Source organism: Odontesthes bonariensis, chromosome 13 (assembly GCF_027942865.1).
Source record: "Odontesthes bonariensis isolate fOdoBon6 chromosome 13, fOdoBon6.hap1, whole genome shotgun sequence".
Taxonomy (NCBI): domain Eukaryota; kingdom Metazoa; phylum Chordata; class Actinopteri; order Atheriniformes; family Atherinopsidae; genus Odontesthes; species Odontesthes bonariensis.
The window spans coordinates 890,316-917,645 of NC_134518.1; the positions used below are offsets into that span (position 1 = coordinate 890,316).

The 27,330-nt window shown below is 50.1% G+C and overlaps 1 protein-coding gene across 1 annotated transcript in view; it reads right to left on the reverse strand.

Annotated features, from left to right (window-relative positions):
• LOC142397434 (N-alpha-acetyltransferase 15, NatA auxiliary subunit-like) overlaps nucleotides 1-27,330 on the reverse strand; it is a 39,063-nt gene that overhangs the window by 6,057 nt on the left and 5,676 nt on the right. The window contains exons 3-16 of the mRNA XM_075480783.1: nucleotides 20,255-20,359; nucleotides 19,963-20,120; nucleotides 18,783-18,917; nucleotides 17,960-18,113; nucleotides 17,681-17,800; nucleotides 10,376-10,471; nucleotides 6,931-7,037; nucleotides 6,781-6,853; nucleotides 6,497-6,666; nucleotides 6,258-6,410; nucleotides 5,698-5,826; nucleotides 2,945-3,158; nucleotides 2,567-2,760; nucleotides 2,343-2,451 (exon numbers count right to left, since the gene is read on the reverse strand). Of these exons, the coding sequence (XP_075336898.1) occupies nucleotides 2,343-2,451; nucleotides 2,567-2,760; nucleotides 2,945-3,158; nucleotides 5,698-5,826; nucleotides 6,258-6,410; nucleotides 6,497-6,666; nucleotides 6,781-6,853; nucleotides 6,931-7,037; nucleotides 10,376-10,471; nucleotides 17,681-17,800; nucleotides 17,960-18,113; nucleotides 18,783-18,917; nucleotides 19,963-20,120; nucleotides 20,255-20,359 (1,917 nt within the window). The remainder of the gene's footprint in view (nucleotides 1-2,342; nucleotides 2,452-2,566; nucleotides 2,761-2,944; nucleotides 3,159-5,697; nucleotides 5,827-6,257; nucleotides 6,411-6,496; nucleotides 6,667-6,780; nucleotides 6,854-6,930; nucleotides 7,038-10,375; nucleotides 10,472-17,680; nucleotides 17,801-17,959; nucleotides 18,114-18,782; nucleotides 18,918-19,962; nucleotides 20,121-20,254; nucleotides 20,360-27,330) is intronic.

The window sequence follows — 27,330 nt, forward strand, 5'->3', positions numbered from 1 at the left end:
AGAAGATGGACCCTGGGACCACTGGGCTCATTCTTGTGGTCACATGAAGACTGGTGAGAAAACTCTCTCATTTGTATTGGTTTGTTGTTGCTGTGAACTTTTTCAGGATTGTCACAAAACCAAGAGCTAAAAATGGAAAAGGTTTGATCCCAACTACCCCATATGGCCACGTTACTGTCGTGTGTTTTATGCCAAACACAGAGAAATGTGCTGGTGTTAATTCCACACCAACCAGACCAGCATCTTCACTAATCCCTCAGTGTACGTACCAATGGACAGAGAAAGAGTAAAGTTAAAGAACTACAGTTTGAGCTGCAGCACAGGGTTGAGTTTTAGTTGAATAAAGTGAACTTAATGCACAGGGTTGAGTTTTAGTTGAATAAAGTGAACCAAATGCACAGGGTTGAGTTTTAGTTGAATAAAGTGAACCAAATGCACAGGGTTGAGTTTTAGTTGAATAAAGTGAACCAAATGCACAGGGTTGAGTTTTAGTTGAATAAAGTGAACCTAATGCACAGGGTTGAGTTTTAGTTGAATAAAGTGAACCTAATGCACAGGGTTGAGTTTTAGTTGAATGAAGTGAACCTAATGCACAGGGTTGAGTTTTAGTTGAATAAAGTGAACCTAATGCACAGGGTTGAGTTTTAGTTGAATAAAGTGAACCTAATGCACAGGGTTGAGTTTTAGTTGAATAAAGTGAACCAAATGCACAGGGTTGAGTTTTAGTTGAATGAAGTGAACCTAATGCACAGGGTTGAGTTTTAGTTGAATAAAGTGAACCTAATGCACAGGGTTGAGTTTTAGTTGAATAAAGTGAACCTAATGCACAGGGTTGAGTTTTAGTTGAATAAAGTGAACCTAATGCACAGGGTTGAGTTTTAGTTGAATGAAGTGAACCAAATGCACAGGGTTGAGTTTTAGTTGAATGAAGTGAACCTAATGCACAGGGTTGAGTTTTAGTTGAATGAAGTGAACCAAATGCACAGGGTTGAGTTTTAGTTGAATGAAGTGAACCTAATGCACAGGGTTGAGTTTTAGTTGAATAAAGTGAACCTAATGCACAGGGTTGAGTTTTAGTTGAATAAAGTGAACCTAATGCACAGGGTTGAGTTTTAGTTGAATGAAGTGAACCAAATGCACAGGGTTGAGTTTTAGTTGAATAAAGTGAACCTAATGCACAGGGTTGAGTTTTAGTTGAATAAAGTGAACCAAATGCACAGGGTTGAGTTTTAGTTGAATAAAGTGAACCTAATGCACAGGGTTGAGTTTTAGTTGAATAAAGTGAACCTAATGCACAGGGTTGAGTTTTAGTTGAATAAAGTGAACCTAATGCACAGGGTTGAGTTTTAGTTGAATAAAGTGAACCTAATGCACAGGGTTGAGTTTTAGTTGAATAAAGTGAACCTAATGCACAGGGTTGAGTTTTAGTTGAATGAAGTGAACCAAATGCACAGGGTTGAGTTTTAGTTGAATAAAGTGAACCTAATGCACAGGGTTGAGTTTTAGTTGAATAAAGTGAACCTAATGCACAGGGTTGAGTTTTAGTTGAATAAAGTGAACCTAATGCACAGGGTTGAGTTTTAGTTGAATAAAGTGAACCAAATGCACAGGGTTGAGTTTCAGTTGAATGAAGTGAACCAAATGCACAGGGTTGAGTTTTAGTTGAATAAAGTGAACCTAATGCACAGGGTTGAGTTTTAGTTGAATAAAGTGAACCTAATGCACAGGGTTGAGTTTCAGTTGAATGAAGTGAACCAAATGCACAGGGTTGAGTTTTAGTTGAATAAAGTGAACCTAATGCACAGGGTTGAGTTTTAGTTGAATAAAGTGAACCTAATGCACAGGGTTGAGTTTTAGTTGAATAAAGTGAACCTAATGCACAGGGTTGAGTTTTAGTTGAATGAAGTGAACCTAATGCACAGGGTTGAGTTTTAGTTGAATAAAGTGAACCAAATGCACAGGGTTGAGTTTTAGTTGAATAAAGTGAACCTAATGCACAGGGTTGAGTTTTAGTTGAATAAAGTGAACCTAATGCACAGGGTTGAGTTTTAGTTGAATGAAGTGAACCTAATGCACAGGGTTGAGTTTTAGTTGAATAAAGTGAACCTAATGCACAGGGTTGAGTTTTAGTTGAATAAAGTGAACCAAATGCACAGGGTTGAGTTTTAGTTGAATAAAGTGAACCAAATGCACAGGGTTGAGTTTTAGTTGAATAAAGTGAACCTAATGCACAGGGTTGTACAAAGAGGACCGTGAGATGAAAGATTTCCCTTCCCTGCGTTGGCTGAAGCATATATGCGCTCTGAAATGTGTAGAAACACAAAGTGGCAGTTGGATCCGACCTTTCCTGAAGTAGATCTCAAAGGCCAGGAGGTGAGTCTCAATCTTGTTTCGCACCAGGTTCTTAAGCGGAATCAGGAACTTGACGGCCTCTTCCAAAGGATTCTCTGGCTGGTAAGAGAAGAGTTGAACACATGCTTTAATGACTCAGGGCTTACTCACAACTCCTCTGAGCAGCTGTGTTCATACAGTGTCATGCTGAGCCAACAGGCAAACTCAAGCCTACCTTAGCTAATTTCTCTGGTATTAGCTCCTCTTTCGGTCCTCCTATTTCCTCGTCATCATCCTCCTTTTTCTTCTTCTGGTTCTTTAACTGCTTCTCCTTCTCTGCATTCTTCTTCTCCTCTTCTAACTGGGCCTTCTTCTGGGCTCTTCGCTGTTTGTTGCGCAGTTTTTTCAACTCCTTGTCTGTCAGATTCTCTACATAGAGCAAAAAGAAAGAAAGAAGTGGATTTTTCTTAAAAAGAGTGGTATTTTTAAACGGCCACAGCTTTCAACCCAACAGCTCGGGCAGAACAGCAGGAATTACTCCATCTGGGGACCACAGCACATTAGATGTCCTTACGCCTCTATCATGACCTGAACAGAAAGATGGAAGTCTCACCGGTGTCGGCCTGGCTCTCCTTGCTGTCATCAGTCAGCGGTTTGTCATGCAGCACCAGGTAGATCTGGATGGCGCATCGAGCAGCTTTGTAGTAAAATGGATGCTGTCGCAGGACGTCCTCCAGCTTCAGCAGGTCCACGTAGGAGCGTAATGTCATCTTCCTCATGCAGTAGGTGTGGAAGTCAAACTGGTCGTCAGTGATCTCAACAAAATGCTGATAGAGAGGAGCAGAGTGAGGGGAGAGGACTCACTGAAGACCAGGCTCAAATCCATGTGATACACACAAAATCAGGATTTAAAAACCATAGGCCTGCCGAAGGTCAGTGGTTCAACTCCAGGCTTCTCCTTGGGCAAGACACTGAAGCCCAAGTTGCCTCCCGATGCAACGTGGGCTGAATGAGCAGAACAAAGAGAGTGTGCTGGATGAGTGAATGTGAAAAGTAGTGTGAAAGCAGGGTCTGATTTACACAGCCCATTCCCTTTATCACACAGCTTTCCTCCAGCTTTCTCTGAAGCTCAACACAAGGCTACCAGCAACCAGCACTGTGTGCAGAAATGCTGCCATTAATCAGGTGATGACGTCTGAAGAGCGTTCAAAGGAAGAGCTGGAAAGGCTGCAGACACATTCTTTACTGGTACTGGTACTGGCTGCCATCATTTAGTATGCTGGCAGGAGGCCAGCATTCAGTATCCAGCATGGTCAACACAAAGCATACATTCCACTTATACTTATTGTGCATGCGGTGCAGGGAAAGTAGCTTAAAGGGGAGGTTTGGTGTTTTTAAACCTGGACCTTATCTCTGGCATAAAATACCTTCATCATCTCACCGATAACAGTTTGGTGAAAGTTGGTGTCCTTCTGAAGATATTTAGCTCACTGGAGATTGGCGTATATAATAGATTAGAAAAATACTTTATTTATCCCCCAATGGGGGAAATTCAAATTAGTCAAGTAGCTCAACATTTAAAAAAAAAAAAAAAAAAAATTTTTTTACAATGATTGAATTAACAACAATAAAACAACAATAATAATACTACTACCAACTAAATAATAATAAATTACTAAATGGCAAAATAAACAAATAAATAAAAATCAATCAATCAATTTGAGAAGAACTCAGCAGTCCCTGTTAAAAAGCCTTCTGGCTGTGGGAACAAAGGACCTCCTGAAGCTCTCAGTCCTGCAGCCTCTCACTGCAGCTGCTCCTCTGTCCTGCAGGATGCTGTGGAGAGGATGTTTATTATTCTCCAAAACAGAATCTAACTTCCTCCTCCTCCGTTTCTCCACCACAGCACAGAGGGTCCAGCCTTCTGCCTACAACAGAACCAGCCTTTTTCACCAGTTTGTCCAGGCGCCTACAGTTTGTGTCTGTAGTGCAACTCCCCCAGCAGACAGCAGCATTGAACAGTGCACTCTCAATGATAGTGTGATAAAACATGCACATCATATCACTGCAGACACTGAAGGACCTGAGCGTCTCAGGAAAAAGAGACGGCTCTGGCCCCTCCTGTACACTGCGTCTATGTTGGGAGACCACTCCAGTTTATTATCCAGCACCACCCCCAGGTATTTGCAGGTCTGAACAGTCTCTATCTCCCCTCCATCAATGCAGACTGACTGGTATGGAGTTTTAGATCTCCTGAAGTCCACCACCAGCTCTTTGGTCTTGGTGGTGTTCAGGAGCAAACAGTTCTTTTTGCTCCAGTCAGTAAAGGCCTCCACAAGGTCCCTGTACTCCTTCTCCTGTCCACCGCGCACACATGCCACAACAGCCGTATCATCAGAACACTTCTGAATGTGGCAGGACTCTGAGTTGTACCTGAAGTCTGATGTGTACAGGGTGAAAAGAAAAGGAGCCAAAACAGTACCCTGCGGAGCCCCAGTGCTGCATTCCAGTGTTCCAGAAACACATTTCCCCATCCTGACATACTGTGGTCTGGCAGACAAATAGTCTATAATCCATGATGTCAGGGAGGGGGCCACACCCATACCGAGCAGCTTGTCTTTCAGTATGGGAGGCCGTATGGTGTTGAAGGCACTGGAGAAGTTAAAGAACATGATTCTCACATATGAACCAGGCACATCCAGATAAGCATATGCCCGATGCAACATGTACAGAATCGCGTCTTCCACTCCTATGTGTTTCTGGTAGGCAAACTGGAGGGGGTCAAGAGCCTCAGCAACCTGCAATCTCATGCGACGAACAAGAAGTCTCTCCAAGGTCTTCATGATATGAGATGTCAGAGCCACCGGTCTGTAGTCATTCAGCTCCACCGGTTGCCCTAATTTGGGCACCGCTATGAGACAAGAAGTTTTCCACAGCACCGGGACTTTTTCCATCTGAATGCTCATATTGAAGAGCCTCTGAAGAGGGACTGCTAGTTGACCAGCACAGTCCCTCAGAAGCCTTGGACAGACTCCATCTGGGCCTGAAGCCCTCCCTGACTTAAGTCTCCTGATATATCATTCACTGGTCTTAAAGTATTGGTGAAATAAGGACAGATAAAGCCTTATTCAGAGGTTGTACTGTCTCTGCCCTGTTCTCTCTGTTATATGGATATACGCCGATCTCCAGTGATCTAAATATCTTCAGAAGGACGCAGACTTTCACCAAACTGTTATCGGTGAGTAGATGTAGGTATTTTATGCCAGAAATAAGGTCCAGGTTTAAAAACACCGAAGTCCTCCTTCAAGCTGAATCTGGTTAACCTAGACAGCGGACACAACATGGACATGTGGACGGTAAACTCACCCTCTCGATCTCATGGCACTTCTTCAGGGCCTCTCCAAATTTGTTCATGTCCTTGTAGGCCAAGGCACACTCTGTCTGGAACCACATGCACTGCATCTCATTCAGGTTCTCCACTGCAGACGTCCCCTCCTAAAAACAAGTCAGGTGAGGTGAGCCGGGGCACACGCTTTACTGTCCATGCACAGGTGTGTACTTTACACTCAGCTAAGCAGAAAGGTGCAGTGGGTGTGAAATAAAGTCTGCCTGAGTGGAGCAGAAAAAGGTGCTTCAGAAGCAGCTGGAGTTCAGAAGGACTTCAGTGCAGCTTGTGTGTGGTGGCCAGAGGAGCTTTACTGTTCCTGTCAATCCTGGGAATCTATGATCCATCTACCACATTGGCAGTGAGCTATTTGGATCAGAACCCCGGCAGCTACACCGAGTTGCATAGGCCTGTACAGCGTTCCCTCCCTCCCAGGTGATTCCAAGCCCTTATGTCAGCGGCCGCACTCTGTGTCACACACGCACGCACGCACGCACGCAGGCACGCACACACACACACACACACACACACACTCTCTCACCCGGGTGAACTTTGAGCACATCTCCTCGGCCTCCTTGACGAGGCCAGCCTTCAGCATGTACTTGGCACACTTGGAGTTGATGAAGCGGTCAGCAGTGTCGAGCGCCTGAGCCTCGTCCATCCACCGAGCCGCCTCCTTTATGTTGCCCGTGTGCTGCAGGTCAAGTAAACAGGTTGGAAGGGGGCAAGCACAACACAATACCAAGCAGAAACTGTGCCAAGTTGGAGCTCATACTAAACCTTGTAGATCTTGGCCTTAATGAGGAAGAGCTCGATAAGCGTGGGGGTGCTGTCAATGGCACTGTTGATGTAGTCCAGAGCCAGGCTGGCCTGGCCAATGAAGTCAAAGTGCTGCGCCAGGAAGTACTGAACCCACAGGAGGGTGGTGGGAGGCTCCTCCTTTCCATCATCTGCACACACAGGCCACACTGAGCTCAGCCCCACAGTCATCGTTTGCAATCATACGTGACCAAAATAAGGCAAAAGAACCATGAAAATGAAATGCACTCTGAAGCAACACTTACCATTTTCACTAAACATTCGACAGCTTTTTAAACAGCTTTCATAGCCAACTACTAACTCTTCAATTATTGTAACCTGCATTAGGAGAAAACAAGTTAACGACTTTCAAACAAAGGGCTCTGGAATTTCATTTGAACGATCGGGCTGCTTACCTTGTCCGTGTGCGTGTACAGGGACTTCAGCGTGGTGAAGACGGGCGGGCAGCCTTTGCTCAGGTTCATCCTCAGATAGCTGTCCAGGCACTCACGAAACTTCTCCCCTGGCCAGCACAACCCACACAGTAAAAGCACAGGAAAGTGAGATTTGGACTGCAATATAACAGATGCCACCAACCAGGAGGGAAGACAGATGTAAATACGCCATGGTAATGAACAGGTCTTTGGCATTTTCTGCCTCATTAAACACAGAGTACAGCCAAAGTGAAATGGGTTGCATGCTAACCGCGGAACACTAACGCTGGGTGAGTTTGTGGTTCTCTGATTTTCACTGTTGCTGCTGGTATCTTCAGGCTGCTCGCCGACATCATGGGAGGCCATGTGTGTCCCGCTCCAACACACAGGCTCGTGTTCAGGGGATTTTCACCCCACGTTGGTGACTGAGGGTAAAATACACTGCTCAAAAAATAAAGGGAACACCTAAACAACACAATGTAACTCCAGGTCAATCCCACTTCTGTGAAATCAACCTTCCAGTTAGGAAGCAGCTCTGACTGTGGATCAGTTCCACCTGCTGCTGTGCAAAGGGAACAGACAACAGGTGGGACTGAGAGGCAGTTAGCAAGACCACCCCTATAAAGGAGTGGTTCTGCAGGTGGTGACCACAGACCATTTCTCTGGTCTCATCCTTTCTGGCTGATGTTTTGGTCAATTTGCATTTGGTCAGTGCTCTCACCCCTAGAGGTAGCATGAGGCGGTGTCTCCAACCCACAGAAGCTGCTCAGGTAGTGCAGCTCATCCAGGATGGCACATCAATGTGAGCTGTGGCCAGAAGGTTTGCTGTGTCTGAGCACAGTGTCCAGAGCATGGAGGAAATACCAGGAGACAGGCCGGTACACCAGGAGACAGGTTGGTACACCAGGAGACAGGTTGGCACACCAGGAGACAGGCCGGCACCCCAGGAGACAGGCCGGCACACCAGGAGACAGGCCGGCACACCAGGAGACAGGCCGGCACACCAGGAGACAGGCCGGCACACCAGGAGACAGGCCGGCACACCAGGAGACAGGTTGGCACACCAGGAGACAGGCCGGCACACCAGGAGACAGGCCGGCACCCCAGGAGACAGGCCGGCACACCAGGAGACAGGCCGGCACACCAGGAGACAGGCCGGCACACCAGGAGACAGGCCGGTACCCCAGGAGACAGGCCGGTACCCCAGGAGACAGGCCGGTACCCCAGGAGACAGGCCGGTACACCAGGAGACAGGCCGGTACCCAGGAGACAGGCCGGCACACCAGGAGACAGGCCGGTACCCCAGGAGACAGGCCGGCACACCAGGAGACAGGCCGGCACCCCAGGAGACAGGCCGGCACCCCAGGAGACAGGTTGGCACACCAGGAGACAGGCCGGCACCCCAGGAGACAGGCCGGCACCCCAGGAGACAGGCCGGCACACCAGGAGACAGGCCGGCACACCAGGAGACAGGCCGGCACACCAGGAGACAGGCCGGTACCCCAGGAGACAGGCCGGCACACCAGGAGACAGGCCGGCACCCCAGGAGACAGGCCGGCACCCCAGGAGACAGGCCGGCACACCAGGAGACAGGCCGGCACACCAGGAGACAGGCCGGCACACCAGGAGACAGGCCGGCACACCAGGAGACAGGCCGGCACACCAGGCAACACCACGTTGCACCAGGAGCTGACTGATGCTTTCATCCAGGGGGATCCAGGCAGGTGGAGGTCACACAGGCAGGTGGAGGTCATACAGGCAGGTAGAGGTCACACAGGCAGGTGGAGGTCACACAGGCAGGTGGAGGCCACACAGGCAGGTGGAGGCCACACAGGCAGGTGGAGGTCACACAGGCAGGTGGAGGTCACACAGGCAGGTGGAGGCCACACAGGCAGGTGGAGGTGACTTGTCTGGAGGAGTTTCCACTGTTGGATCAGCCTGTGATGTGATTTTCCACTTTTATTTGAGTAGGATTCCAAATCCAGAGCTCCATGGGATGATAATTCTGATTCACATTGATCATTTTTATGTTACTTTGTCCTCATCACATTCCACTATGTGATGAAGAACCATTTTCATCTGGAATATTTCATTCATTGAGATTTAGGAAGTGTTATTTTTAGTGTTCCCTTTATTTTTTGGAGCAGTGTAGGCTATATTCCTACTGCAGCCAGCTGCTGATCCCACCAATGATAATCCAGCAGTGGTAACCGGGGCGACACCCTGACATGAAGGTTGACATGCCAGCCTCTCCATGCTCAACTCTGGTCTTCCACCAGCAGCTGCTCAGTAGGCAGTGCTGACATATCTTTGGTCAGATGAGTCGTTGGCTGAGGCCCACTTTAAACCTCCTGCTACCAGTGCTCAGCCTCAGTCTTTATTTTGGCCTTTTATAATGTGGCGTACTCCTCCACAGTCTATGTTGTGCACTGCATGAGTGTAGACTCTGCAGAGTGAGCTGGCAGCACCTGGTTCAGCCTGCAGGGAACCAGGGAACTACTCTTCTGTTTTAATTCATTTCATTCTGTACTGAAACACTGGACACTGTTTGCCACCACAACACATATCAAGTGAAACAATTAGACTTCCAATCAAGAAGATGAACATTTGGGAAAACAAAAACCCATGAAAACGGAACTTCTCAGCCTCGCTATATATATATATATATATATATATATATATATATAAAAATTCTATATAACTCAAGCTGAGGCTGGGCCAATAATCCACAGCTATCCAGGAAGAACTTTTCCTCCACATGAAACATGGTCCAGATACTTTTCCATAGATTACATTCCTCCATCTTTTGACAGACAATACCAACAGCCAATGACAACGAGAGCTGCGCCGCGCTGAACCAATCACGTGGCTGGAATAGAGCCATGCCAGCAGCTGGTCGTGGCGTGTTTGTGCTGCTGCAGCGTATAAAGAAAGGAAACCAGTGCTGCCTGAGAAGAAAGGACGGAGGACGCAGCCGAGGCGTCAGGGATGAGAATGTTGATGACATTGTTAAAAAGAAGGCCCCAAAGGTTCGGTGCTGTGGAGGTATTTTGGTTTTTTGAAGTCCGACATGAAACAGAGTAGTGTGCACTGCAAATGCTGTCGAGCAATGAACCTTCTGATATCTTCAAACCTCAGTTAAGAGTAACAGGGAACATTTCAAATGCACAAAATAGGGATTTCTTTTATATGGTGACATGTATCGATATGGAATGATGTAAAAAAAACATATGTGATATTTTCCCATATGGCCCAGCCCTAACTCAAGGCCACTCGTCCTCTCTTGCATGACCATGTCACACACACTCAAAGGGTGGAGTGAGTGGGGTAAGTCCATTAGCTTTTCCCCCCTCTTCATGAGCACAAATCTCAGTAACAGAACTGTATCACTGACTGCAGGTGGTGGTGCAGGGTGTGCTGTGATTACCTGTGAGGAAGTTCAGAGGCAGTCTGCGAGGAACCAAACCTTTAGGGAACTTCACCCAGGACTCCTCATAGATCTTAAGACGCTCCTCTGCGCTGCCTGGAAACAGACACACAGTACATGTTGTGTCAGAAGGAGAAACCAAAGAGGAGAAGGAGAAAAGAAAAACAATCTATGTGCCAACCAGCACTAAACTGGAAAATGAGCTCGTGTTTGATCCCTTCTGCAGAGAAGGTCATTCTTTTCACATAAACTCAGTCTCAGGAAGAACCACTACAAATGAGAAATTTCACATACATTTATTATTCAGTCAACTTTCACAAAGTTAGAGGCCAGCATATATAGTCAGCCACAACATTATGACCACCTGCCTAATGCTGCCAAAAGAACTCTGAGCAGCATCAGTGTGGAGAAAGACCACCTGAGGGAGTCCTGGAGGGACTGTCCCAGTAGATGCTTCAGGGCAGGCCGGATACGGCCCACTTGAAATTTTTTGTGGCCCGCGAGACAACAACGGTTTTGATCTGGATCTAACTTGTAACTATCGTGATGCATAGCCAAGCAACCAAATACAGCCCATTGCACCAATCCCAGCGCTGCTTCTGCAGTTGCCGGGGCTCAAGGGTGAAAGAGGTCAGCACCAGCATGGCGCTCTCAAAACCGAAGATAAATATTTTTTTTTTGCCTGCTGTGACCAGTACTAAACTGGTCTGTTTACTGTGCAACGAATGCATCTCTGTTATGAAAGAATACAACTTGAAGCGGCACTACAAGTCACACCACGGCTCGTTTTCGGATCGTTTTCCAGAGGGCTCGGATGAACGGCGAAGCAAAGTACAGCGTCTTCGAGCATCATTTCAACATGGTCAGGCCGCCCTTGGTCGCTTTTGGACGGAACGAGAGAGCTATGATAGCATCCCTTGGTGTAGCCTGGACACTAACAAGACAGAAGAGGCCGTTTACCGAGGCGGAGACAGTTAAAGATTGTATGCTCGCTGTCATTGATGAAAAAGTAAAGGAAAGCGTCACCTTGTGGAAGTTGCCTTTAGGCGAAAAGATGAGCCGAAAACTTCTCACAGTAAGACTCTGTGAGTCGCGTTTATTAACTGACCAAAAACTCACAGTTCCAACTGACAAAAACTGACAGTTCCAACTGACAGCTCGCGCATCAACAGAACAGCTGTTATCATGAAACGTCACCGGATCTCTTAAAGAGACCGCAACTATTAAATGCATCATAACATTAAAGACGATGAACCAACAACATAACAGATAACAGAACACATATAAGAAAGTGAATTATGCCGTCAGTGTTGAGAGCACTACACATGCCCCCCCAGAATTCACTCTAACAGAAAACCTGATAAAAAAAAATATCAACGGCGTGGGGGGCGAATCAAACGTCCAGTGCGGCTCCGCCGAATTTGAGAGTGCGGAACCGCCCCCTCAGTGGCTGTCTGTGGGGCTCCCCTGCGGCATGGTCGAGGGGCAGGAGGAACGGAAAGGGGGGGCCTAGTCAGAGGCCGTCCCCGTTTTGGGGGCTGCGCCAACTCAACTGGCCTGGCCAGATCAAGGTGAGCTGGTTTAAGGCGGTCCACAGAAATACACTCCGGTTTGCCCCCAATGTCCACCACAAAGTGCTTGTCCCCAGTTTCCACAACACGGAAAGGGCCCTCGTAAGGCGGACGGAGAGGTCCGCGGTGCCCATCCACACGAATGAAAACATACCCAGCAGACTGTAGGCCAATGGGGACGTGAGAGTTTGGCAGACCATGGCAGGAGGTAGCAAGTGGAGCAAACAGCTTGGCATTGTCTAACAAGCTGGAGCGCTGGAGTGTGGCTGACCAAGGGGTCGTGGTGCTGGGGACGAAATCCCCGGGGACCCGTAGATCAGCTCTGCGGAGGAGGCCTGGAGGTCTTCCTTCGGCGCTGTCCTGATGCCCAGCATGACCCATGGGAGCTTGTCAGCCCAGGAACTGTCCTTCAGGCTGGCACGCAGGGAGGCTTTCGTGGACCTGTGAAATCGTTCACAGAGGCCATTGCTCTGAGGGTGGTAGGCCGTGGTGCGGTGGAGTTTAACTCCCAAGCTCTCTGCGACAGCGTTCCAAAGCTCGGAAGTAAACTGTGCGCCACGGTCTGACGAGATGTCTGAAGGGGCACCAAAACGGGACACCCAAGTGCCAATAAATGCCCGTGCCACGTCCGCTGATGTTATGGATAACAGTGGAACAGCCTCTGCCCACCGTGTGGTCCTGTCGACCATAGTGAGTACATGAGTGTAACCCTGCGAGGGTGGAAGTGGGCCAACTAGGTCGATGTTGACGTGGTCGAAACGTCGTTCAGGCACTTGAAATTTTTCCAGTGGCGCTTTGGTGTGGCGGTGTACTTTGGCACGTTGGCACTCCACACAGGTGTTCGCCCAGTCCCTCACGTCCTTTTTAAGTCCGTGCCACACAAACTTTGCTGCCACCAGCCGTTGTGAGGCCTTGGTTCCGGGGTGTGAGAGGCTATGGATGGCGTCGAAAACAGGCCGCCTCCACTTCGCAGGCACAACAGGCCTAGGGGAGCCCATAGAGATGTCGCAAAGCAGAGTGGTGCCAGCGTCGTCGAATGCCACATCCTGAAGCTGCAGCCCAGTAGCGGATGAACGACAAGCCTGCACGTCCGGGTCTGTGGCCTGCTCCGTTGCCATGCTGCCATAGTCCAAACCGAGGTGGACCGCCCCCGCAACAGCACGGGAGAGGCAGTCTGCAACCTGGTTGTGCTTCCCAGAAAGGTGTGCAATGTCCGTCGTGAACTCTGAGATGTAAGTCAGCTGCCGCTGTTGCCTGCCGGACCATGGCTGAGTGACTTTGGACATGGCAAAGGTCAGAGGCTTGTGGTCCACAAAAACGGTGAACTGGCGTCCTTCCAGCAGTGAACGAAAGTGTCGGATGGCGAGGTACACTCCAAGTAGCTCCCGGTCGAAAGTGCTATACTTCCGTTCACTGGGACGTAACTGCCTGCTGAAAAAGGCGAGAGGCTGCCAAGCATTACCCACCCACTGCTCGTAAACCGCACCGACCGCGTAGTCCGAGGCGTCCGTGGTAAGTGCGATTGGGGCAGAGGAGGCGGGATGGGCCAACATGGCAGCCTTAGCCAGGGCTGTCTTAGCGTCCACAAAAGCCTTGTCTCTTTCCGGGTTCCAGTCCACAGTGTGCTTAGGCTTGGCACCTTTCGGAGCCTCGTACAGGGGATGCATGGTTTGGGCAGCCCTGGGGAGAAAACGGTGGTAAAAGTTAACCATGCCAAGGAACTCCTGTAAGGCTCTGACAGTGACTGGGTGTGGAAAAGTGGTGATGGCCTCCACTTTTGACGGAAGGGGAACAACCCCGTCCTTCGTGACTCTGTGCCCCAGAAAGTCTATGGTGGACCGACCGAACTCGCACTTGGCTGGATTGATGATGAGCCCGTGCTCGGTAAGTCGCTCGAACAGAGTGCGAAGGTGCGAAAGGTGCTCTGGAGGTGATGAACTGGCCACGAGGATGTCGTCAAGGTACACAAACAGAAAAGGCAGATCCCGTAACACAGAGTCCATGAGCCGCTGGAATGTTTGAGCAGCATTTTTGAGCCCAAATGGTGTGCGCAGGAACTCAAACAAACCAAACGGTGTGATTACAGCTGTTTTTGGAATGTCGCGAGGGTGTACGGGCACTTGATGGTATCCTCTGATCAGGTCCACCTTCGAAAACATGACCTTACCAGCCAGGTGCGCTGAAAAATCCTGGATGTGAGGCACTGGGTAGCGGTCAGGCGTTGTCGCGTCGTTGAGCCGTCGGTAGTCCCCGCAAGGACGCCAGCCCCCCCCTGGTTTGGGGACGAGGTGTAGGGGAGAGGCCCAAGGACTGTTGGAGCGTTGAACAATCCCCAGGCGCTCCATGGACTCGAACTCTGTCTTGGCTACGGCAAGCTTGTTTGGCTCAAGGCGTCGAGCGCGGGCGTACACAGGTGAGCCAGTGGTGTCGATGTGGTGCTCTACACCGTGCTTGGCTGTAGAAGAGGAGAAAGTGGGCTGGGTGAGTGCTGGAAACTCGGCGAGCAGCCGTTGGAAACTGTCCGTGACAGAGAGCAGGCTGGAGAGGTGTTCTGCACCAGAGTCGCTGAGCGCGCAGGCATAAGAACAGAAAGTGACGGCGTCGATCAAGCGCTGATTTTTAACGTCCACTAACAGTCCAAATGCACACAAAAAATCTGATCCTAAGAGGGGAACAGCGACTTTGGCAGTCACAAAGTCCCAGCCGAAGCATTGGCCGTCAAAACACAGTTCAACATGCCTTGTGCCGTATGTACAGATAGGGCTTCCATTGGCGGCTTCCATGGGGGGGCCGTGGGTGTCAGCCACCACGTCCACCTGTGAAGCAGGAAGTAGACTCCGCTGTGCCCCTGTGTCGCAGAGGAATCGCCGGCCAGAGATGGAGTCGTGGATGAAGAGCAGCCCGCCGGCATGGCCGACGCTCACGGCCACTAGTGAGCGCCGGCCTTGGCGTTTCCCGCTCCACTGAAGCTGCCGACGCGGGGCTGCTGCTGCGATGAGCATGTGATCATCGGATATTTCTGATACAGCAACAGCACCAGCAGGAAGAAGGGCAGCTGCGCAGGGCTGTTGACTAGCCAGGAAACACTTGTCAGCCTCAGCAGCCAGTTCTCTACAATCAGTGCTGGCAGTGTTGGCCAAAGCAGCTCTCACATGAGCAGGCAGTTGGCGCAGGAAAAGGTGGAGGAAAAGGAAATCTGGCTTGTTGTCACCTAGCAGATCGAGCATTCGGTCCATTAGCTCTGAGGGCTTGCTGTCACCGAGCCCTTGAAGAGAGAAAAGCCTGCTAGCCCTCTCTGTGTCAGATAGTTCGAATGTTTTCAGTAAGTATTCTTTCAGAGTTTCATACTTTCTCGTCAGAGGAGGACGTTTAAGAAGGCTCACTACTCTCGATGCCGTAGAACTTCCGAGAGCAGATACCACACAGTAGTATTTCGTTTCGTCGGCCGTTATCTGACGCAAGGCAAACTGTGCCTCAGTCTGAGCGAACCAGGCAGAAGAAGACGATTCCCAGAATTCGGGGAGCTTGAGAGACACAGCGTTTGCGGTCATGGCGATCTGGATACGTCCAGTAAACAAACGTCGGGGTCACCAGTGTGGAAGTTGCCTTTAGGCGAAAAGATGAGCCGAAAACTTCTCACATTAAGACTCTGTGAGTCGCGTTTATTAACTGACAAAAACAGAGTTCCAACTGACAGCTCGCGCATCAACAGAACAGCTGTTATCATGAAACGTCACCGGATCTCTTAAAGAGACCGCAACTATTAAATGCATCATAACATTAAAGACGATGAACCAACAACATAACAGATAACAGAACACATATAAGAAAGTGAATTATGCCGTCAGTGTTGAGAGCACTACAACCTCATCCATTAAAAGAGTGCCTCTCTCGGACACATCAACTCTTCGCAGAGTGGAATTACTCACAAAGGATGTCTCAAGGAAGCTTTTGGATAACCTAAAAAAAAAAAAAAAAAACTGCTGTTATGAGCATCGCTGTGGATGAATCCACCGACTGTACTGACATGGCTCAGCTATGCATTTATGTCAGATTTCACGATGGAGTGCGCTTTAGAGAGGAACTGTTGGGGCTTATTCCGATGGAGGGACACACCACAGGTGAGGCCATGTTTCAAAACATTGTCACATTTTTTTAACGAGCGTGAACTGAATTTACAGAAAGTTTGCCTTTTGGTCACTGATGGCGCTCCAGCTATGATTGGTAGATTACACGGGCTGACAGCGAGGCTATCAAACATGCAGTTTTTACACTGCATCATTCATCAGTCTGTGTTGTGTGCAAAGCTGAGCGCTGATCTGAAAAACACCATGGACACTGTCATGAACATTGTGAATTTCATCCGTTCAACCTCCAGCCTACAACACCGCCTTTTCCGTATGATGCTTACCGACATGTTTGCGGAACACACAGACTTGCTTGTTCATAACGGTGTCAGGTGGCTTAGCAAGGGAAATGTTTTGGAGCGTTTCTGTGAGCTCCACCAGGAGATTGTGTCTTTTCTTGGCGTGTGGAAACACAAACCTCCTGGAGCGCATGTTGGATGAACAGTTCATGGCAGAAGTGTACTTTCTGTGTGACATTTTCAAACACTTGAACACCCTGAATCTTGAACTGCAGGGACGAGAAAAGTCTATTGCTGATTTGGTTGAGAAGCTTTGTGCTTTCAAAACAAGGCTAACCATTTTCACAACAGACCTAACGGCAACAGGATTGCTGCACTTTCCACGACTGCGTGGATTCATGAACATCGCACCTGAGGCACGGATAACGCCCATCATGACACATTTCATGACAAAACTGACTGAGAACTTTACTGAGAGATTCCAAGGGTTCAACATTCCCATTGAGGTATTGCACTTTGCACGTGACCCCTTTTCTATCAAACCTGAGGTAGACTTTTGTGCAAAAGTAAAAAAGGTAATGTCTTCTATTGATGCGAGCAGCTTTCAGTTGGAAATGGTGTATGTGCAATCCTCCTTTGCTTCAAAACAGCACTTGCAGTCTGAGGGTGCAGAGAGCTTTTGGTCCAAACCTTGTTAACCAAAAACAAGGGCACGTTGCTCCATGACCAATGAGAAGTTGCATGAGTGTCTGAGGATTGCTCTTACTACATATGAGCCAAACTATGTTGAAATAGCGAAGTCAAGGCAGTAATTTTTCCCACTAACCTGAACAGGCTCAAAATGACAGCAGTGTGATGTACGCTAATGGTAATGTCTTCTATTGGTGATAGCATCTCTCAGATTTAAATGATTTGTGTGCAATTCTCCTTTGCATTAAAACAGCACTTGCAGTCTGAGGGAGAACTTTTGGTCTAACCATGACATGTTAACCAATATCAGTCTCTCTGACAACAGTTATGTTCTATGTTAATTATTTATTTATTTATTTTGACTGATGATAAGATAGAATAGATGCTGCTGTGCTGAGCTGCGTGGGGACTCATCAGTGCCTGAACACATCATGTCTGATATGCACTTTGTTCAGCAGAACCTAAGCCAGCTGGAGCACAATGTTGTTGGCACTGATGCCGTTCCAAATGACCATCTAATTAGTATTTTTACTGGTATTGAAGATTTTTTGACAACCTTTCTACAGACCCAGAAACAATTCTGACTTTAGTGATGAACCAAGAGAAAGCAGCAAAGCCACAATAAGTGCTCCTGTGATGCAGCTCACACAGGGGTTGCTATGATTAGGAAGTGCTCACCTGGCTTTAAGGCATTTTCCAGGCCCTGGTAATAGGCCCAGTTTTCTGGGTTCCTCTCCTGCAGTCTTCTGTAGACCTCTGAAGACTCCTCAGGCCTCTCCAGCTTCAGCAGCAGCTCTCCTGCAAATACGCACACGCACGCCATCAAAACTGATCAAATATGTTCCACTGGTGCAACAGGAGGGACCGCAGTGAACGCTTATCATTTCTAACAGCAACAGCTGTTAACCATGGCAACCAAACCATGGCAGCCTGGGCAGCACGGCTGTGTGAGCCCACCTCTGGTCTCCTCCACGGCCAGTTTGTCACACATTTGTTTTTCATAGTTGTTGAGGTGATCGAGGGCCTCCTTGTGCAGGCCGGCCTCCCTCAGAACCTGGTTCTGATAGAGCAGCAGCTCACTGTACTCGTAGTCCACCTTGTCTGGAGATGTCTGAGCAGGAACACACACACGGAACAAAGAGAGATTCAGAATATGAAGGGAGCACTGATACTGATGCATGTTCAGCTCCTGTTGCACTGGATCTTACGCTCTCTCCCAAGCTGTGTGCAGGGATGTTTCAAAGGGTGGGATTCCTTTAGAATGCTCTACATTTCATCCTGTATGTGACATAAGCACTACTCAACCATACTCAATCCCATTTTAGTTATATAGCACCAAATCACAACTAAAGTCATGAGAAGAAAATGAGTACGTGCAGGATCGTTCACATCCTTTACTGTCCCACTTTTCAGGTGAGCACACAGCAGTACCTCACACTTTATGTGGCTGAGACGTTGCAAAGACAGGAGAGCCATATATTGTTTGTTCTGAATGTAAAAAAACAGGAAACACTGGTTCAACACAACAACAGCCATCAAGCACACCCTATACTGTTTAGGTGCACTGATGGAATTCCACTGAGAGCAGCAGCATGTCCACAGCTTGGAGCTAACGCGTCTGCAGCAGGAAGAGATGCAGCCAGGCAGTGTCAGACAGTTCAAAGGTCACATCCATATCATCGGAAGAACTAATATAACAAGTCAGCTTTTTACCTTTCCATCCCAACCGTTTCACAGAGAAAGTGTTTCACTAATACTTTACCAGTATGGATCAGTTTACCTGTTGGGTTTTGCGGAACTCCTCAACAATCTTAGCAGCCATCTCAAAATCCTCCAGCAGGTGATATGCTACTGCGTATCCGATCCATGAGGCCCGCTGGGCCGGGCGCAGCTGCAGCAGCTGGTATCGGGTTTCCTGGAGAGAAAGACGAGAATCACAAATGTCATTTCGTCATAGCAACCGCTGTCCATCGTCACCGTGGAACCTTCCATCTTCAGCAGCGCAGGGGGGTTAGAACTGGCTGGCACAGCCAACCTCCATGCACCCAGGCACCTTCTCTGCTGCTGCCTGCTTAATCAGATCCCTCATCTCAAAGATCCACCAGCGCAGCGCTTTGGAAGAAAATGCTGGTAATCACATGAACCATCAGGCTCGTTCAAACTATTCTCAGAGGAAAAGCAGTTCCGCTGCTGGCTCCCAACCAGGCTCTGGTGGAACAGTGTTTATTGCTTTGAACGGTTCGTCAATGGGTGAAAAGACCAGGAAGCAGCAGTCATGACAAGAGCTGCTTAAATTCTCTAAATACTAAGGAAAGGCGCTTCAGTTCCTCCTTTAGCTTAACAAACACAGGAGCATCCTTTAGAAAAGAAATGGCATCACTTTGTCCCATAATTCCAAGCGGCAGATTATTTTCAGGGTGAATAAGAGGACACGAGTGAGTGATAAAAGCAGCTTTGACTTCAGGACAGTTTTCTCTCCTTTTTAAAACTGTAAGAACATAACAGAGTCTTCTCAGCTTCTCAGCTGCTTCTGAACAGAGCCAACTGTGAGCAGCTTTCCCCACACCACAACCCAACACTTAAAGAGAACACACGCACCAGTAAAGATCGGTGACAGATGACTCATAAGGAACCATTCTGAGCTTTAGCCTGTAACTGACAGTGAAGCTCAGGGTTTAAAGCTTAAAGGCAAATGAGGCATTATGACGTGATAGAGACTCACTTACCACCCTGCAGGCTGTACACTATTCCATTGTCCCTGTTTGTACAGCAAATGCAACCTCTAAGCCATTTTGTCCTTCAATAAGCTCCCCAGACTCCATAACCCTCAAAGAGCTCTAAGAACTGTTTGGTCCAAATGCTGGAGTCAGGCAAGATGGATTTTCTAAGAAGTCTGCCGAGAATCCAGCTGCTTTGTGATTTAACTGACAAACCCATGTGATCTCTGTGGGATTTCTCACCCTGTATCCCTCCAGGTCTCTCATCTGGATCTGCAGCAGGGAGAGGTCTCTGAGGATCTGCAGGTTGTCCTTGTCCCACTTTAGAGCGTTGCGGTAACACTTGATGGCCTCGTCATATTTCTTATCTGAACGCTGCAGCAGGCCATACACATGCCAGCCTTCCAGGGTATGCAAATTCAGAAAGAAAACTATCCAGGTGTTTTACAAATGAACAACAAAGAGAAACAAGTCAAACGAGCTCTCAAACTGTTCAACTGGACGTCAGCCTGGAGCCTCCGAGGTGAAAGGATACAGACATGGCTCTTGAGGTCGTTGCGCAGACCTCGTCTCACCAGCTCGTAGGCCTCCTCCTTCTTGCCCAGACAATTGAGGGTTAAACCCTTCATGGCCAGTGTTTCTAAAGCACAGAGCACAATCATTTGGGAAAAAAGTTATTTCACTTTTGTAACACCCTCCACTACGCACACATCATGGTGAAAACGCTCGTTTCAGTTTGGAAAAGGGACACAGTGTTCCATCTAACAAGTACAAACAATGCAGAGATATATTGTGTGTTCTCATGTTGACCTTTTAATAATCACAAACCATTTGTGCCAATGTTTAGAAACCTTTGAGTCAATGTTTTTTTGTTGCATATATGGCAGAAATAAACCCCACTTAAAACCCCTAGAGGTTTGCTCCTGTCGGACAGCTCCAGGGGATCCAACTCATATTCTCTGTGCTTTATCTTTACGTTTAGGCTGAGAACCTGCCACGGTTAGGCCAGCATTAGTGGAACAGATTGTTTCAAAGTGACAGAGAGTTCTGTTAGTGTGATGCGTTGCAGTTTGCAGCACACCTCACCAGAGGTCAGTCATGATACAAGCAAGTGAAGACACAGCTTGTATGTGTGTTTGAATGAGAATACCACCATATACAGTCAGCAAGTCAGTCCGTATGCAGTCAGCAAGTCGGTCCGTATGCAGTCAGCAAGTTGGTCCGTATGCAGTCAGCAAGTCGGTCCGTATACAGTCAGCAAGTCAGTCCGTATACAGTCAGCAAGTCAGTCCGTATACAGTCAGCAAGTCAGTCCGTATACAGTCGGCAAGTCAGTCCGTATGCAGTCAGCAAGTCGGTCCGTATGCAGTCAGTCAGCGTGTCGGTCCGTATACAGTCAGCGTGTCAACAAATCAGTCCGTATGCAGTCAGCGTGTCGGTCCGTATGCAGTCAGCGTGTCGGTCCGTATGCAGTCAGCGTGTCGGTCCGTATGCAGTCAGCGTGTCGGTCCGTATGCAGTCAGCGTGTCGGTCCGTATGCAGTCAGCGTGTCGGTCCGTATGCAGTCAGCAAGTCGGTCCGTATGCAGTCAGCAAGTCGGTCCGTATGCAGTCAGCGTGTCGGTCCGTATGCAGTCAGCGTGTCGCTCCGTATGCAGTCAGCGTATCAGCGTGTCGGTCCGTATGCAGTCAGCGTGTCAGCAAATCAGTCCTTATACAGTCAGCGTGTCAGCAAGTCAGTCCGTATGCAGTCAGCGTGTCGGTCTGTATACAGTCAGCGTGTCAGCAAGTCAGTATACAGTCAGCGTGTCGGTCCGTATGCAGTCAGCGTGTCGGCCCGTATGCAGTCAGCGTGTCAGCAAGTCAGTCCGTATGCAGTCAGCGTGTCGGTCCGTATGCAGTCAGCGTGTCGGTCCGTATACAGTCAGCAAGTCAGTCCGTATGCAGTCAGTGTGTCGGTCCGTATACAGTCAGCGTGTCAGCAAGTCAGTCCGTATGCAGTCAGCGTGTCGGTCCGTATGCAGTCAGCGTGTCGGTCCGTATGCAGTCAGCGTGTCGGTCCGTATGCAGTCAGCGTGTCGGTCCGTATGCAGTCAGCGTGTCGGTCCGTATGCAGTCAGCGTGTCGCTCCGTATGCAGTCAGCGTATCAGCGTGTCGGTCCGTATGCAGTCAGCGTGTCAGCAAATCAGTCCTTATACAGTCAGCGTGTCAGCAAGTCAGTCCGTATGCAGTCAGCGTGTCGGTCTGTATACAGTCAGCGTGTCAGCAAGTCAGTATACAGTCAGCGTGTCGGTCCGTATGCAGTCAGCAAGTCAGTCCGTATGCAGTCAGCGTGTCGGTCCGTATGCAGTCAGCAAGTCAGTCCGTATGCAGTCAGCGTGTCGGTCCGTATGCAGTCAGCGTGTCGGTCCGTATGCAGTCAGCGTGTCGGTCCGTATGCAGTCAGCGTGTCGCTCCGTATGCAGTCAGCGTATCAGCGTGTCGGTCCGTATGCAGTCAGCGTGTCAGCAAATCAGTCCTTATACAGTCAGCGTGTCAGCAAGTCAGTCCGTATGCAGTCAGCGTGTCGGTCTGTATACAGTCAGCGTGTCAGCAAGTCAGTATACAGTCAGCGTGTCGGTCCGTATGCAGTCAGCGTGTCGGCCCGTATGCAGTCAGCGTGTCAGCAAGTCAGTCCGTATGCAGTCAGCGTGTCGGTCCGTATGCAGTCAGCGTGTCGGTCCGTATACAGTCAGCAAGTCAGTCCGTATGCAGTCAGCGTGTCGGTCCGTATACAGTCAGCGTGTCAGCAAGTCAGTCCGTATGCAGTCAGCGTGTCGGTCCGTATACAGTCAGCGTGTCAGCAAGTCAGTCCGTATACAGTCAGCGTGTCGGTCCGTATACAGTCAGCGTGTCGGTCCGTATACAGTCAGCGTGTCGGTCCGTATGCAGTCAGCGTGTCGGTCCGTATGCAGTCAGCGTGTCGGTCCGTATGCAGTCAGCGTGTCGCTCCGTATGCAGTCAGCGTGTCGGTCCGTATGCAGTCAGCGTGTCGGTCCGTATGCAGTCAGCGTGTCGGTCCGTATGCAGTCAGCGTGTCGGTCCGTATGCAGTCAGCGTGTCGGTCCGTATACAGTCAGCGTGTCGGTCCGTATACAGTCAGCGTGTCGGTCCGTATACAGTCAGCAAGTCAGTCCGTATGCAGTCAGCGTGTCGGTCCGTATACAGTCAGCGTGTCAGCAAGTCAGTCCGTATACAGTCAGCGTGTCGGTCCGTATACAGTCAGCAAGTCAGTCCGTATACAGTCAGCGTGTCGGCCCGTATACAGTCAGCGTGTCGGTCCGTATGCAGTCAGCGTGTCAGCAAGTCAGTCCGTATACAGTCAGCGTGTCGGTCCGTATACAGTCAGCAAGTCAGTCCGTATGCAGTCAGCAAGTCAGTCCGTATACAGTCAGCGTGTCGGTCCGTATACAGTCAGCAAGTCAGTCCGTATACAGTCAGCGTGTCGGCCCGTATACAGTCAGCGTGTCGGTCCGTATGCAGTCAGCGTGTCGGTCCGTATACAGTCAGCGTGTCAGCAAATCAGTCCTTATACAGTCAGCGTGTCGGTCCGTATACAGTCAGCGTGTCAGCAAGTCAGTCCGTATGCAGTCAGCGTGTCGGTCTGTATACAGTCAGCGTGTCTGCAAGTCAGTATACAGTCAGCGTGTCGGTCCGTATGCAGTCAGCGTGTCTGCAAGTCAGTATACAGTCAGCGTGTCGGCCCGTATGCAGTCAGCGTGTCTGCAAGTCAGTATACAGTCAGCGTGTCAGCAAGTCAGTCCGTATGCAGTCAGCGTGTCGGTCTGTATACAGTCAGCGTGTCTGCAAGTCAGTATACAGTCAGCGTGTCGGCCCGTATGCAGTCAGCGTGACAGCAAGTCAGTCCGTATACAGTCAGCGTGTCGGCCCGTATGCAGTCAGCGTGTCGGTCCGTATGCAGTCAGCGTGTCGGTCCGTATGCAGTCAGCGTGTCGGTCCGTATACAGTCAGCGTGTCGGTCCGTATACAGTCAGCGTGTCGGTCCGTATAAAGTCAGCGTGTCGGTCCATATGCAGTCAGCAAGTCGGTCCGTATGCAGTCAGCAAGTCGGTCCGTATGCAGTCAGCAAGTCGGTCCGTATACAGTCAGCAAGTCAGTCCGTATACAGTCAGCAAGTCAGTCCGTATACAGTCAGCAAGTCAGTCCGTATACAGTCGGCAAGTCAGTCCGTATGCAGTCAGCAAGTCGGTCCGTATGCAGTCAGTCAGCGTGTCGGTCCGTATACAGTCAGCGTGTCAACAAATCAGTCCGTATGCAGTCAGCGTGTCGGTCCGTATGCAGTCAGCGTGTCGGTCCGTATGCAGTCAGCGTCTCGGTCCGTATGCAGTCAGCGTGTCGGTCCGTATACAGTCAGCGTGTCGGTCCGTATGCAGTCAGCGTGTCGGTCCGTATGCAGTCAGCAAGTCGGTCCGTATGCAGTCAGCGTGTCGGTCCGTATGCAGTCAGCGTGTCGCTCCGTATGCAGTCAGTGTGTCAGCGTGTCGGTCCGTATGCAGTCAGCGTGTCAGCAAATCAGTCCTTATACAGTCAGCGTGTCAGCAAGTCAGTCCGTATGCAGTCAGCGTGTCGGTCTGTATACAGTCAGCGTGTCAGCAAGTCAGTATACAGTCAGCGTGTCGGTCCGTATGCAGTCAGCGTGTCGGCCCGTATGCAGTCAGCGTGTCAGCAAGTCAGTCCGTATGCAGTCAGCGTGTCGGTCCGTATGCAGTCAGCGTGTCGGTCCGTATACAGTCAGCGTGTCGGTCCGTATACAGTCAGCAAGTCAGTCCGTATGCAGTCAGCGTGTCGGTCCGTATACAGTCAGCGTGTCAGCAAGTCAGTCCGTATGCAGTCAGCGTGTCGGTCCGTATACAGTCAGCGTGTCGGTCCGTATGCAGTCAGCGTGTCGCTCCGTATGCAGTCAGCGTGTCGGTCCGTATGCAGTCAGCGTGTCGGTCCGTATGCAGTCAGCAAGTCGGTCCGTATGCAGTCAGCGTGTCGGTCCGTATGCAGTCAGCGTGTCGCTCCGTATGCAGTCAGTGTGTCAGCGTGTCGGTCCGTATGCAGTCAGCGTGTCAGCAAATCAGTCCTTATACAGTCAGCGTGTCAGCAAGTCAGTCCGTATGCAGTCAGCGTGTCGGTCTGTATACAGTCAGCGTGTCAGCAAGTCAGTATACAGTCAGCGTGTCGGTCCGTATGCAGTCAGCGTGTCGGCCCGTATGCAGTCAGCGTGTCAGCAAGTCAGTCCGTATGCAGTCAGCGTGTCGGTCCGTATGCAGTCAGCGTGTCGGTCCGTATACAGTCAGCGTGTCGGTCCGTATACAGTCAGCAAGTCAGTCCGTATGCAGTCAGCGTGTCGGTCCGTATACAGTCAGCGTGTCGGTCCGTATACAGTCAGCGTGTCGGTCCGTATACAGTCAGCAAGTCAGTCCGTATGCAGTCAGCGTGTCGGTCCGTATACAGTCAGCGTGTCAGCAAGTCAGTCCGTATACAGTCAGCGTGTCGGTCCGTATACAGTCAGCAAGTCAGTCCGTATACAGTCAGCGTGTCGGCCCGTATACAGTCAGCGTGTCGGTCCGTATGCAGTCAGCGTGTCGGTCCGTATACAGTCAGCGTGTCAGCAAATCAGTCCTTATACAGTCAGCGTGTCGGTCCGTATACAGTCAGCGTGTCAGCAAGTCAGTCCGTATGCAGTCAGCGTGTCGGTCTGTATACAGTCAGCGTGTCTGCAAGTCAGTATACAGTCAGCGTGTCGGTCCGTATGCAGTCAGCGTGTCGGCCCGTATGCAGTCAGCGTGACAGCAAGTCAGTCCGTATACAGTCAGCGTGTCGGCCCGTATGCAGTCAGCGTGTCGGTCCGTATGCAGTCAGCGTGTCGGTCCGTATGCAGTCAGCGTGTCGGTCCGTATGCAGTCAGCGTGTCGGTCCGTATAAAGTCAGCGTGTCGGTCCGTATACAGTCAGCAAGTCAGTCCGTATGCAGTCAGCGTGTCGGTCCGTATACAGTCAGCGTGTCAGCAAGTCAGTCCGTATACAGTCAGCAAGTCAGTCCGTATGCAGTCAGCGTGTCGGTCCGTATACAGTCAGCGTGTCAGCAAGTCAGTCCGTATACAGTCAGCGTGTCGGTCCGTATACAGTCAGCGTGTCGGTCCGTATACAGTCAGCAAGTCAGTCCGTATACAGTCAGCGTGTCAGCAAGTCAGTCCGTATACAGTCAGCGTGTCAGCAAGTCAGTCCGTATACAGTCAGCGTGTCAGCAAGTCAGTCCGTATACAGTCAGTGTGTCGGTCCGTATACAGTCAGCGTGTCAGCAAGTCAGTCCGTATACAGTCAGCGTGTCGCTCCATATACAGTCAGCGTGTCGCTCCGTATACAGTCAGCGTGTCAGCAAGTCCGTATACAGTCAGCGTGTCGCTCCGTATACAGTCAGCGTGTCGCTCCGTATACAGTCAGCGTGTCAGCAAGTCCGTATGCAGTCAGCGTGTCGCTCCGTATGCAGTCAGCGTGTCAGCAAGTCAGGCCGTATGCAGTCAGCGTGTCGCTCCGTATACAGTCAGCGTGTCGCTCCGTATGCAGTCAGCGTGTCAGCAAGTCAGTCCGTATGCAGTCAGCGTGTCGCTCCGTATGCAGTCAGCGTGTCGCTCCGTATACAGTCAGCGTGTCAGCAAGTCAGTCCGTATGCAGTCAGCGTGTCGCTCCGTATACAGTCAGCGTGTCGCTCCGTATGCAGTCAGCGTGTCGCTCCGTATGCAGTCAGCGTGTCGCTCCGTATGCAGTCAGCGTGTCGCTCCGTATGCAGTCAGCGTGTCAGCAAGTCAGTCCGTATACAGTCAGCGTGTCGCTCCGTATGCAGTCAGCGTGTCGCTCCGTATGCAGTCAGCGTGTCGCTCCGTATGCAGTCAGCGTGTCGCTCCGTATGCAGTCAGCGTGTCAGCATGTCCGTATACAGTCAGCGTGTCGCTCCGTATGCAGTCAGCGTGTCGCTCCGTATGCAGTCAGCGTGTCGCTCCGTATGCAGTCAGCGTGTCGCTCCGTATACAGTCAGCGTGTCGCTCCGTATGCAGTCAGCGTGTCGCTCCGTATGCAGTCAGCGTGTCGGTCCGTATGCAGTCAGCGTGTCGGTCCGTATGCAGTCAGCGTGTCGCTCCGTATGCAGTCAGCGTGTCGCTCCGTATACAGTCAGCGTGTCGCTCCGTATACAGTCAGCGTGTCAGCAAGTCCGTATGCAGTCAGTGTGTCGGTCCGTATGCAGTCAGCGTGTCGGTCCGTATACAGTCAGCGTGTCGCTCCGTATACAGTCAGCAAGTCCGTATACAGTCAGCGTGTCGCTCCGTATACAGTCAGCGTGTCGCTCCGTATGCAGTCAGCGTGTCGCTCCGTATGCAGTCAGCGTGTCAGCAAGTCAGTCCGTATACAGTCAGCGTGTCAGCAAGTCCGTATGCAGTCAGTGTGTCGGTCCGTATGCAGTCAGCGTGTCGGTCCGTATACAGTCAGCGTGTCGCTCCGTATACAGTCAGCAAGTCCGTATACAGTCAGCGTGTCGCTCCGTATACAGTCAGCGTGTCGCTCCGTA